The 12,549-nt window shown below is 38.6% G+C and overlaps 1 protein-coding gene across 1 annotated transcript in view; it reads right to left on the minus strand.

Annotated features, from left to right (window-relative positions):
• KATNAL2 (katanin catalytic subunit A1 like 2) overlaps positions 1–11,950 on the minus strand; it is an 89,862-nt gene extending 77,912 nt beyond the window's left edge. The window contains exon 1 of the mRNA XM_029228631.1: positions 11,858–11,950. Within this exon, the coding sequence (XP_029084464.1) occupies positions 11,858–11,908 (51 nt within the window). The 5' untranslated portion in view covers positions 11,909–11,950. The remainder of the gene's footprint in view (positions 1–11,857) is intronic.
• Positions 11,951–12,549: the final 599 nt, after the last annotated feature.

A 12,549-nucleotide genomic window follows, 5' to 3' on the forward strand; every position in this document is an offset into this window, starting at 1 on the left:
TAGCCTCTGTTTGTTCAGCTTGGGTGGTTTTTATTTATTTCCACAAGAATTGTATTCTACAGATGCACATATATCAAACATACACATATACAAACTCTGATATAGCAATTTCACTTATAGGATTTTATTCTCCAGACACACCTGCGTGTGTTTATGTGTGTGTGTACTCAATTAATACAAAGACATGACCATGGCACTTGAATCGAACTTTTCTCCAGGACATTTGCCTGCCTCTAAGAGGCTAAGATGCTGAGTAGTGTGTTTGACAACCTCAAAGTGCTACAGGTGCAAAAGTTCTAATCCAAGACCCACCAAGATAGGGGACCCTGGTAAAACCAATGAATACTCAGTCCTTATTCAGTCCAAGGAATAAGGACAAAGGATAAGTTAGGCTGCCTAAGCTCTGTATGGCCCAGAAAAATCTCAGTCCCTGAATTTGGATTGAGATATTCCTAGATTACTAGATCCTCTCCCCAGGCACAAGACAGAAACAAGCCTAAATTACCTCTACAGGAAGATATCATCATCCTTCATCTCAAGTTATTTCTAAAAACAAACCATCAACTACACTGCCATATACAGTCTAAGAAAAGAACAACATAAATGAAAAACATTAGGAATAACAGACAACTGAAACAGATTCACATGGGCCTCAAGATACTGGAACTCTCAGACACAGACTTGAGAAAAACTATTTCAACCAATATCATTTACAATAGTATATAAAAATCAGATAGGAACAAATCTAACAAAAGATGTTTCAGATTTCTTTTGTGGGCTGAATTGTGTCCTCTCCTCCTCAAATTTATACATTGAAGCCCTAACCCTGAATAATTAAGAATGTGACTGTATTTGGAGATAGAGCCTTTAGGGGGTGATTAAGTTAAAATGAGGTCATTAGGGTGGTCCCTAATCCAATCTGACTGGTGTCCTTAGAAGAAGAGGAAATTTGGACACACAAAGCGACACCAGGGATGTTCTCCAATGTAGGAAAGATCATATTGAGGTCACAGCAAGAAGGTGGCCATTTGCAAGCCAAGGAGAAAGGCCTCAGGATAAACCAAACCTGCCAACATCTTGATCTTGAACTTCTAGCCTTCAGAACTGTAAGAAAATAAATTTTTGTTGTTTAAGACACCCAGTCTGTGACATTTTGTTATGGCAGCCCTAGCAAACTAATACAGCCTCTATGCTGAAAATGGCAAAATAGGGATAAGAGGTACTAAAGAAGATACAATGTTTATGAATTGGGAAAATGAATTTTGTTAAGATGTTAATTCTCCTGAAAATTGATCTATAGATTGAATGAAATCTCATGAAAAGCTCAGCAGACTTTTTTGTATAAATTGAAAATCTGATTCTAAAATTTATGTGGAAATTTAGAATAACCAAGACAGCATTGAAAAAGAGTTAAGTCTGAGGATTTACACTACCAGTTTTCAAGGCTTAATACTAAGCTACAATAATTAAGATAGTTTGATATTGGCACGGAGATAGATAAATCTATCAATGGAACAGAACAGAGAGTTCAGAAATAGACCCACAAATATATGGTAATGTGATTTTTTACAAAGTTGACACTGTAATTCAAAAAAAATTTTAAAGGTACTGGAGCAACTGGATAACCAAATAAGAAAAAAACAAAGCTTAACCCCTATCTCACATAAAACGCACAAATTAATTGAAGATGACAATCCTAAATTTTTATGTACATAATAACATGGTATCAAAATAAATAAAGCAAAAATTGACAAAATCAAAACGAGAAATAGGCAAAAAATACAATCACAGTGAGAGATATTTATATGTCTTCCTCAATAATTAACAGAAGAAGAAGAAAAAAATCTGTAAGATATAAAAGATTTGAACACAATTAAGAAACTTAACCATTCACTGAGCCATAAAACAATTCTTGACAAATGTTAGAGGACTGAAATCATGTAGATTGCTATGTAGAATATTGTTATGTAAACACAATGCAGTTAATCTAGAAAACAATGTCCAAAAGGGATCAATAGACCTCCCATATGCAAATAATACACTTCTAAATACTTACGGGTCAGAGAAAAATCATAATAGATGTTAGAAAATATGTGAAATTGAATGAAAAGGAAAACATTAAAATGCTACATATTAAAACATGTGGAAGCAGGCAAAGTAGTGATTGGAGGGAAATTTAAATCTTTAAATGCATCTCTTAAAAGAGAAAAAAGGTATATCTCTCCATCTATTTGTATCATCTTTAATTTCTTTCATCAGTGTCTTATAATTTTCTGCATACAGGTCTTAGGTAGGTTTATTCCTAGATATTTTATTCTTTTTGTTGGGTGGAACAGAATAGAGAAAAAAGAATGAAAAGAAATGAGAAAACAGCCTAAGAGACCTCTGGGACAACATTAAATGCAACAACATTCACATTATAGGGGTTCCAGATGGAGAAGAGAGACAGGACTGGAGAAAATATTTGAAGTGATTATAGTCGAATACTTCCCTAACATGGAAAAGGAAATAGCCACCCAAGTCCAGGAAGCGCAGAGAGTCCCAGGCAGGATAAACCCAAGGAGAAATGTGCCAAGACACATACTAATCAAATTGACAGAAACTAAAGACAAAGAAAAAGTATTAAAAGCAACAAGGGGAAAATGACAAATAACATACAAGGGATCTCCCATAAGGTTAAGAGCTGATTTCTCAGCAGAAACTCTACAAGCCAGAAGGGAGTGGCAGGATATATTTAAAGTGATGAAAGGGAAGAACCTACAACCAAGATTACTCTACCCGGCAAGGATCTCATTCAGATTTGACGGAGAAATCAAAAGCTTTACAGACAAGGAAAAGCTAATAGAATTCAGCACCACCAAACCAGCTCTACAACAAATGCTAAAGGAACTTCTCCAAGTAGGAAACACAAAAGAAGAAAAGGACCCTCAAAAACAAACCCAAAACAATTAAGAAAATGGTCATAGGAACATACATATTGATAATTACCTTAAACGTGATTGGATTAAATGCTCCAACCAAAAGACACAGGCTTGCTGAATGGATACAGAAACAAGACCCATATATATGCTGTCTACAAGAGACCCATTTCAGACCTAGGAACACATACAGACTGGAAGTGAGGGGATGGAAAAAGACACTCCATGCAAATGGAAATCAAATAAAGCTGGAGTAGCAATACTCATATCAGATAAAATAGACTTTAAAATAAAGAATGTTTTGGGGCTTCCCTGGTGGCTCAGTGGTTGAGAGTCTGCCTGCCGATGCAGGGGACATGGGTTCGTGCCCCGGTCCAGGAAGATCCCACATGCCACGGAGCGGCTGGGCCCGTGAGCCATGGCCGCTGGGCCTGTGTGTCTGGAGCCTGTGCTCCACAACGGGAGAGGCCACAACAGTGAGAGGCCCACGTACCACAAAATATAAATAAATAAATAATGTTTCAAGAGACAAGGAAGGACACTACATAATTATCAAGGGATCAATCCAAAAAGAAGATATAACAATTATAAATATATATGCACCCAACATAGGAGCACCTCAATACATAAGGCAACCGCTAACAGCTATAAAAAGGGAAATCAACAGTAACACAATAATAGTGGGGGACTTTAACACCTCACTTACACCAATGGACAGATCATCCAGACAGAAAATTAATAAGGAAACACAAGCTTTAAATGACACAACAGACCAGATAGATTTAATTGATATTTATAGGACGTTCCATCTGAAAACAGCAGATTACTCTTTCTTCTCAAGTGCACACGGACATTCTCCAGGATAGATCACATCTTGGGTCACAAATCAAGCCTTAGTAAATTTGAGAAAATTGAAATCATATTAAGCATCTTTTCCGACCACAATGCTATGAGATTAGAAATCAATTACAGGGAAAAAAACATAAAAAAACACAACCGCATGGAGGCTAAACAGTAAGTAAATAAATAACCAAGAGATCACTGAAGAAATCAACGAGGAAATCAAAAACTACCTAGAGACAAATGACAACGAAAACATTACAATCCATAACCTATGGAATGCAGCAAAAGCAGTTCTAAGAGGAAAGTTTATAGCAATACAATCCTACCTCAAGAAACAAGAAAAAATCTCAAATAAACAATCTAATCTTACACCTAAAGGAACTACAAGAACAAATAATAGTGTGACCATTTGACACAAAAAGAACAAGTAGAAGTCTTTGCTCTAATGGATATCAAGAATGGATACAACTATATTTATTAAGACAGTGTGGTATTAGCACAGGAAATAGACAAAAAGGCCCATGGAACAGACTTGAGGACCCAGAAACAATTCTGCATATTTTTCAAGTCTGTTAAGTTCCATTTTATTCTTCTTATACCTTCTGTTTTTCTCCTTTTTATAATCGTGTTTTCCTTAAATGTTTAAACGTATTTATAATAGCTATTTTTAAAGACCCTGTCTGCTAATTCTGTCTTTTGTTGTATTACTGGATCTTCTGTTGACTGATTTTTGTCCTGGTTTTGGCACATTTTCCTGGTTTTTATGACCGCTAGTAGTTATTTCCTTGGATGCCAGTCTTGTGAATACCTAGGTTATATTGCCTTCTTTTAAGTATTTTGAGGGGGCAGATAGTTTAGTTATTTGCAGGTAAGTCTGATTCTATCAAGCTTTGTTAGGAAGGAGGTTATCCAAAGTCAATTTTATTCTAAGCCTAGTTTAGGTTACTCTTAATGCATTGCCTTCCTGGAATCTCTACTAAATGCTCTGCTGTTCCACAAGAAGTCTCCACTCAGGTTGGCTGGACTTCAAATGTCTCTCAATGTTATGTGAGCACCAGTAGTTGTTCAGCTTATAGATCCTTGATAATTGGTTTTTCCCCAGCTTCATACATTTCCACTCTGTGTATGCACAGCTTAGTATTCAGCCAAAAACTCAGATGTATGGAGCAATTTGTTTGCCTAGCTCCCTCCTCTCTGTTCCTCTTCCCTCCCAATTCTAACCAGCTAAGTCTTCCCAAACTCAACTCCCTTGTCTCATCTCTGCAAAACTGCTGTGCTCTGCCTAGATACTCCCTTGTGTGCTAGAACCCAGTTACTGCTTCCAGGCAGAAGATCTTGTCTCATGATCATATTGCCCAAAGTCTGAAAACAGATTATTCATATGTTTAGTCCAGTTTCCTAGTTACATATAGCAGGAAGGCTAGTCTGGTACCATTTACTCTACCACATTTGAGAGCAGAAAGCTTTATCATTTTTTTTAATGTTTACAAGATTGACCTGGGTGGAGAGATACATACTTTTTATACTTAAAAATAAAACCTAATAAAATTAACATTATTTTTACAAAAGAAAGAAAGGATGTTTTTAACCCAAAACATCAGATATACAAAGTCATATCTATATATTCTCATACTCTCAGTTAGTGGTTAAAAAGAAAAATAAAAGAAAATAGAACAAATCTCCAAGAGTAGCAATGTGACACTAGCAAAATGTTCCAGGTTGTCTGATCAGCCTCCCTTTCTCGGTCCAGGTACAGGAAGAATGGGGTTCAACAGCAGCCACAGCACTTTTAAAGATGCCCACAAGGCTACGGCAGTGCTCGGTAGTGAAGTGGTTAACCTTCCTTATGTAAGAGCAGAGCCGAGAACTTAAAACATGAGTTACTTAAAATTCAGCTTAGCTTTATGGTGAGGTAGAGTTTGTTTAATTAGTATTTAGAACTGCACATTGTTTATAGCTATTGGTATTTCAATAGACGCTTAAATGTTTGAACATTTAAAGCTTAATAAGCCTTAGTTCTCTGAAGAAAAACATTGATGTAATTAAATTTTCAATTACTCTCGTTTTTTTTTTTTAGGGGCCCATGCAATTAATAAAAGCTAAGGCATTTAACAACGCTCATTTAAAAACCTAATCTGACACCTCATTAAATAGCTAACACTTATAGCAGATATTTTTAATATAAGTTTCACACAAGCAAAGTCACAACTTTTGAAAAGTACATGTAATGACACATGAGAATAAATAAACGTAACTATTTTTCAGATTATTTTGTGTGTACACATGAATGTGTGGGTCAATTACGGCTTTCTAAAAACCATTCTTCTGCACTGAGACCAATTACTGTTTGTTTGGTTTTAATTGTATGGTCAAACTAAAAACACTGAAGCAATTGCTCCTCAGAGCTTCTTTGCCCCGAGGATCTCACCTTCAAGTTGAAAAAAAGAAAGTGGCGGAGGTTTACAAATTGCATATAGTCTTATTTTAATTAAACACTAAATTTAAAATGGAATAGAAGAAAATTTTCCACTCACAGATTTTGCTACCCACAGATCACTACAGCATCAGTACCACAAGAGAGTTCATGATTCATGCCCCATCCAGAACTACTGGATCACAATCTGAATTTTCAAAACATCCCAGGTGTTTAGTGTGCACATTAAAGACTCAGAAGCCCTGCAGAAGCATGATCAGTTTACCAGTCAGGAAAGAAACTTGCCAGAGTCCTTGCCTTCAAGGAGCTTATAGTCTACTGGGGTCAGGGGAGGCAATCAACAAGGAAAAATTCAATTATAATTTCCTGGGATAAAGGTGGCATGGCGATGTCTACTCATTGCATCAAGGAGGGGCACTTTGTCAAGTTTGGGAAGCAGGCTGACCAAGAAAGGCAAGTTCAGATCCTAAAGAACAAAAATGTAAGGGGCAGAGAAACATAAGCGCATTAAGGAGGCCAAGAAGGAAAACAGAACTCTAGGAAACTGTAGCATTATGAAAACCAAGAGAAGAGGCATTTCCTACGGATAATCAACCGTGTCAATGCACAAAACATCTTGGGTATCTCAAAACACCATGTTTTATACATAGTAGTCACTAAGTAAGTGTTCATTGTATGAGTTGATGAATAAATGCATATTTACCTCAGTGTTAAGTAAAAACCGGGGTATGAATTCAAGAGTATCTAACTCCCATTCTTATGCTCAGCCACCAACCCCTATCATATGCAAAGAAATAACCATATTTAAAAGTAAATTTTAATATATAAACATGTATGACAAATGCCTAGCTTGAAACCAACAATAACAAAATAAAGTTATCTTTTAGGTATGAATCATATATTAGTTCTTTTTTTTTTTTTTGACATTCACCTCTCTGAAACCACCCCCTGCAAAAGCAACTAGTACGAGTCTTTGTACCCAGTAGGCATTCAATAAATATCTGTAAAACAAAACTGTTCTAGAGATTGTTTATCTCTGCTCTCTCCCAAAATCACATTAAAGTGATGGTAAAGGAATGTTTTTTAAAGGAAGGAGTAATTAAGTATAATTTATACACTGAACAGTGAGGAGAAGCCCCCCACCCCACCCCCTTAATTGTCTTTCCCTGTTCAACTCCAACAGTGGTGGCAACCATGCTTGTTTTGCCCTCATTCCCTGTAGAAGGGTGAGAAGGACTTCTCCTTGGAGAAACTGAAGGCCTCAGAGCAAAGATCTACAGACACTAACTGGCATTTGGGGATGTCCCAGTGAAAAGGCCCCTGGCTTCGTGATCATCCTACAGAGAAACCCATCTTTATTTGAGGAGCCTCTTCTAAAACACACAGATTCTAATTAGCTTTTAGGTGTCTCACCTCAGGCAAGGTTCACTAGACTTCTGAGGAAAACCTCCTACATGAAAGACAGAGCACCAGGGAAAAAAGCAAAGAAAAACCTGAGGGGAAACAGACATAATGCTAGGAGCAAAAGACAAAGAGGGAGGGAGGGAGAGAGAGAGAGAGAGAGAGAGAGAGAGAGGAAACCTCAGGGAGATAAAAGGAGCCATGTCATCCTGTAAGAACAAGATGCCGTGAAAAAGGAACATTGAGACAATAAGAAAGTACCTGGAAATAAAAATATGATAGCAGAAATTTAAAACTCAACAAAATGGGATAAAAAGTGGAAGAGGTCTCTTGATAAGAAAAGCAAGAAAAGTAAGCGATGTAAAATAAAACAGAAAACAGCATGATTAGAGGTTCCATTTGGAAGTCAAATATCCAATGAATAGGACTTCCAGGGAAAAGAAAAACCTTAAAAGTACAAAAGGAAAAAAAAAAAATACAAAAGGAAGGAAGGAAGGAAGGAGGGAGGGAGGGAGAGAAAGAAAGAAAAAGAAAGGAAGGAAGGAAGAGCAAGAGAGGGAAAAAAAAGAAAGGGAAAAAATTATCTAAAGAAATAATGCAAGAATATTTTCTAGAATTGAGGGCATGAATTCCCTGATCTAAATGGCCCATAACTGCATACCAGCACTGTGAATGAAAAAGGATTCTCAACAAGCGATATCTTCATGAAAATTCAGAAACCAGGGACGGTAAGGAGAAGATTCTAAAAGCTTTCAGAGAAAGAATAGCATCAGACTTGTTGCAGTCACATTGGAAGCTAAAAGATAATGGAGAAATGCCTTCTCAAATGAGATGAAATCAATTCCAGCCTAGAATATTAATCTCAGCCAAACCATCAACAAGGTGAGAGAAGAACAGAGTTTCATACATGGTACCTTACTTCAAAAACTTTGCCTCCCATGTACCTTTTCTCAGGCAGTCATTGGTCAGTATGTTTCACTAAAACAGGGATATAGGACAAGAAGGAAGGAGACATGGGGTCCAAGAAACAGGGTTTCTGACACAGGGAAGAGGGGAAGAGATTTCCCAGGAAGAATGCTGCATAGCAAGCCCAGAGAACAACCAGTCTACAAAGCAGGAGATGCAAGAGGTCCAGAAAGGATATCACTAAGAAAAAAAAAAGAAACTGCAAGATTTCCTGGTGAGCTTCACCATATGGAAAGGAGTTTTACGATTCCTTCAGAAAATATAGGAAGAAAGTAGTTATCAAATATACAGAAAATTAAGCCAAAGGGTAAGGCATACTTAAGCTATGATTGAGTCCTGCCCAAAGTTAAATAAAAAATAAAATATAACCACAGTGTACCATATCAGCTGTGAATAACACTTTCATGCTCAGATTAATATACATAACTGTACTGAATATGTATTTAACCAAAAATTGTGATAAAATGATCTTGGGAAAATGGAGGAAGGGAAGTAAGTATGGGCTAGTGGTAGAGGATGGGGAAGGAGCGAGGTAGGTTAAAAAAAGCCAAATGCTCATTTTCCATCAAAGTAAATAGAATTTACATCTGAGAATGAAAAATCAGAATTCAGAAGTTATAACTTGTTATTTTGAAGAAGCTGCTAAGAAGGGTAAAAGCAGTTGCTTCTGGGGAGCAATATTTGAAGGTGGTGTGAAGGGAAGCAGGAAACTTTTTTTCTTAGAACTATTAAATGTTTTTAAACTGAGTGCTGGCATTACTTTGTTTAAAACAGAAATCCAATATATATATATATATATATATATTTAATATATATATATTTAAAATTTGAAACTACAATAAAAATTAACCAAATAAAAAGGAAGTATTCTTGAAATCCTAATACAGTAGACAACATAGATGATCAAAATTCCTTGTGGACATGCAATCCTCTTTATATCCAACTCACTGATCACCTCCCCCACCTCAACCTTATTCCTTCCACAGACACAGTTCTTGCACTCAGACCCCAAACGTTCAAGACATCAATGAGCATACCTAAATATGGCTCTTAGTCCCATCTATGGAATAGAACAAAAAAATAAGACTGGGTCTCTGTTTCCAAGTCACATGAATTCTGTTTGAGAGGCTATGTCACATGCAGGAAATAGGTAATAACATAAATTAATCACAATTAAATGGTAACCTGTGTGGTACAAACCATACGGAGTTCAGAAACATGTCAGATCTGAGAGAATGTTCCTGTAGCAGTGCGAGGCAATACGGAAAGTGGTGAGAAAGAGGCTGGATGTAGAAGTTGGGCCACATCACTGCCTGCTCTATAGATCATGTCAAGGTTGGGGGTTTTATCCCAAGTGTAATGGAAAGCCATTAAAAGGATCCCAGCCAGGGAGTGACACAATTTTAAGATCACTCTGATCATTAGATGAAGAATGGACTGGAAGGAGGCAAAACCAACAGGGGGAATAGTTAAGAGGCTATCGAAATGGTTCACGTGAGAGATGATAGTGGCTTGGACCCGGATAAAGGCTATTATTAAAGACCCATTATAGAAATAGAATCAGTAAGAGTTGCTGATGCCTTCCTTATGTAGAGGACGGGAGGAGGAATTAGCAGGTAGAAGGAGCTAAGGATGATTCCCAGAATTCTGATTGGAGCAATTGGGTGGATGGCGGTTTCACATTCCCAGAGGGAGGAAGACTGGGAAAGATAACAGGTTTTAGAGAAAAAGGTTAAATGTTAGGGGTTGAACAAGTTAACATGCAGATTCTTGAGATTCCCCACTGGATTTGTCAATCAATTGAGTCACTGTGCTCTCTGTGTTCCATATTCTAGGACATCACATGGGTTTGGGGCTCAGCAAAGAAGTCCAGTCTAGAGTCAGTTTGGGGGAGTTGTTGGCATACAGATGGCATTAGAAGTCATGAAAATGTATAAGACCATCTAGGACAGTGGTTTTCAAACCTGGAGTGTGCATTTACAATGCAAGTTTCAAGACCCCCAATCCCTGAGAGTTTCTGATTCAGTAATTCTCAGTGAGGTCCAGGGATCTGCTTTATTAAAAGCCAGTTCAAAATGTTCTGATGCAGGTAGTTCAGGCTCAGGTTGGAATGGACAGAGGTGAGGAAGTAGCAACAGCAAGTGTAGCCAATCCTTTCCAGAAGTTGGAGAGAAATTGGAGAAGTTGGAGAGAGGTTGCTAGGTAGAGGGGATGTGAGACCAAAGGGTTACCTTTTTTGTGTATTATTAGTTTTTTTTAAAGGTGGGAGACACTAAAGTGGTGGTTCATAACCTTGGCTACACATTATAATCACCTACTGAGATTTTCTAAAATATCAATGCACAGGATACAACAAGACCAGTAAATCAGAATCTCGGGAGGTGGAGCTTAGATACCAGTATTTTTTAAATTTTTATTTATTTATTTATTTTTGGCGGTACGCGGGCCTCTCACTGTTGTGGCCTCTCCCGTTGCAGAGCACAGGCTCTGGACACGCAGGCTCAGCGGCCATGGCTCACGGGCCCAGCCGCTCCGCGGCATGTGGGATCCTCCCGGACCGGGGCACGAACCCGTGTCCCCTGAATCGGCAGGTGGACTCTCAACCACTGCGCCACCAGGGAAGCCCCAGTATTTTTTAATTTAAATTTTTTTAAATCATTTTTCCCCCTAAAGCATTGTTTTTATTTCCCCAGTGCCTGGCATATAATACATCTTCAATTCACATTTTTTGTTGTGGAAAGTATTGCTGAGCCAGTTAGCGGATAACACAGACAACAGGAAACAGTATGTATTGTAAAATTCATGTTATCTTCCTGTGAAAAGGATTATAATCCAATTACCTACTTTCAAATGGGGAACCGGAACCTGAGAGAGGAATTGAATTCCTAAGGTCTGTCAGCCTTGGTAGTAGTGAATCAGGACCAGAACCCAGTATTCCAACTCCCAGGTCAGTGCTGTCCTGTCTTTGAACAATCCCATTTTGAACACACCCCAAACCCGCTCACCCATCAAGACTCGGCCTGCCTAATACCTCCCCTTCGACACCTCACTTCCTCAGTCACAAACCAACCCTGCCGTCTCTCATCAAACCCGTTGTCAAGTCCAAACCCGCCTGCGTCCCAGACCCATCCTTCCCTCACCCCCTGCTTCAAGCCCAGTCCCCAGACTGCGCTTGCTCCACTCGGGCAGCGGACTCTGTCACCATAGCAACTGGAGACACTCGAATCGGCCCGCAGCAACAAGGGGAGAGGAGCTCCTGGTAGTACAATTATTTTTTTGTACATGCTTTCCTTACCGCTTCCCGCGCCTGATGCGTGAATTTGAGAGTCTGGTAAGAAAGCTCCATCGAGAGCAGGGAGAAAAGGAACCAGTTACTAGGCTGACCAGTACATCCACCGATGGCGGCTCAGGGAAATCTGACGCTTAACCAGCCCGCCCCCTTCAGGATTGGCCAGAGCCTGGACATGCCAGCCAATCACTGGGCAAAGATGGATTCTTTACTCATGCCAATCAATGTTAAAATAAATCTGTTAATCCAGAGGTTTTGCACGGCACTGACCAATCGAGAGACAGAAAGGGGATGATTGGCAGGTCTTGGGTCATTTGCAATTGTTTTGTTTCCCTAAATTCTGTCTCTAAAGTTTATGCACCATAGTATTTGTCCTTGATTTCGGCAGTTGTTCAGGCCTTCGCGACCCAATGCTTCTGTTCCCAAGACTCTATTTTGGCATCCCGACTTCCCTAGGCCCCCCTCTCCCTCCTGATTAAGGAAAAGGTTTGGAAATTCCTTCCTGCTTTACTTTGAAATTGTCTGTACTTGGTCCATCTAGACTGATAGAATCTGATGTGGACCATGGCTGTCAGGGGCTTTCTTGGATGCAAACTGTGCATTAAACTTTTCCTTCCCCTCCGATTTCCCCCACATCAGACCTACTCATTAGAGATGGACAAACATGGACTTTACTTTTTCCTCTGCTTTATTTTCTT

The sequence above is a fragment of the Monodon monoceros genome, unplaced genomic scaffold, assembly GCF_005190385.1.
Source record: "Monodon monoceros isolate NGI ecotype Baffin Bay Population unplaced genomic scaffold, NGI_Narwhal_1 Super_Scaffold_1, whole genome shotgun sequence".
Classification (NCBI taxonomy): domain Eukaryota; kingdom Metazoa; phylum Chordata; class Mammalia; order Artiodactyla; family Monodontidae; genus Monodon; species Monodon monoceros.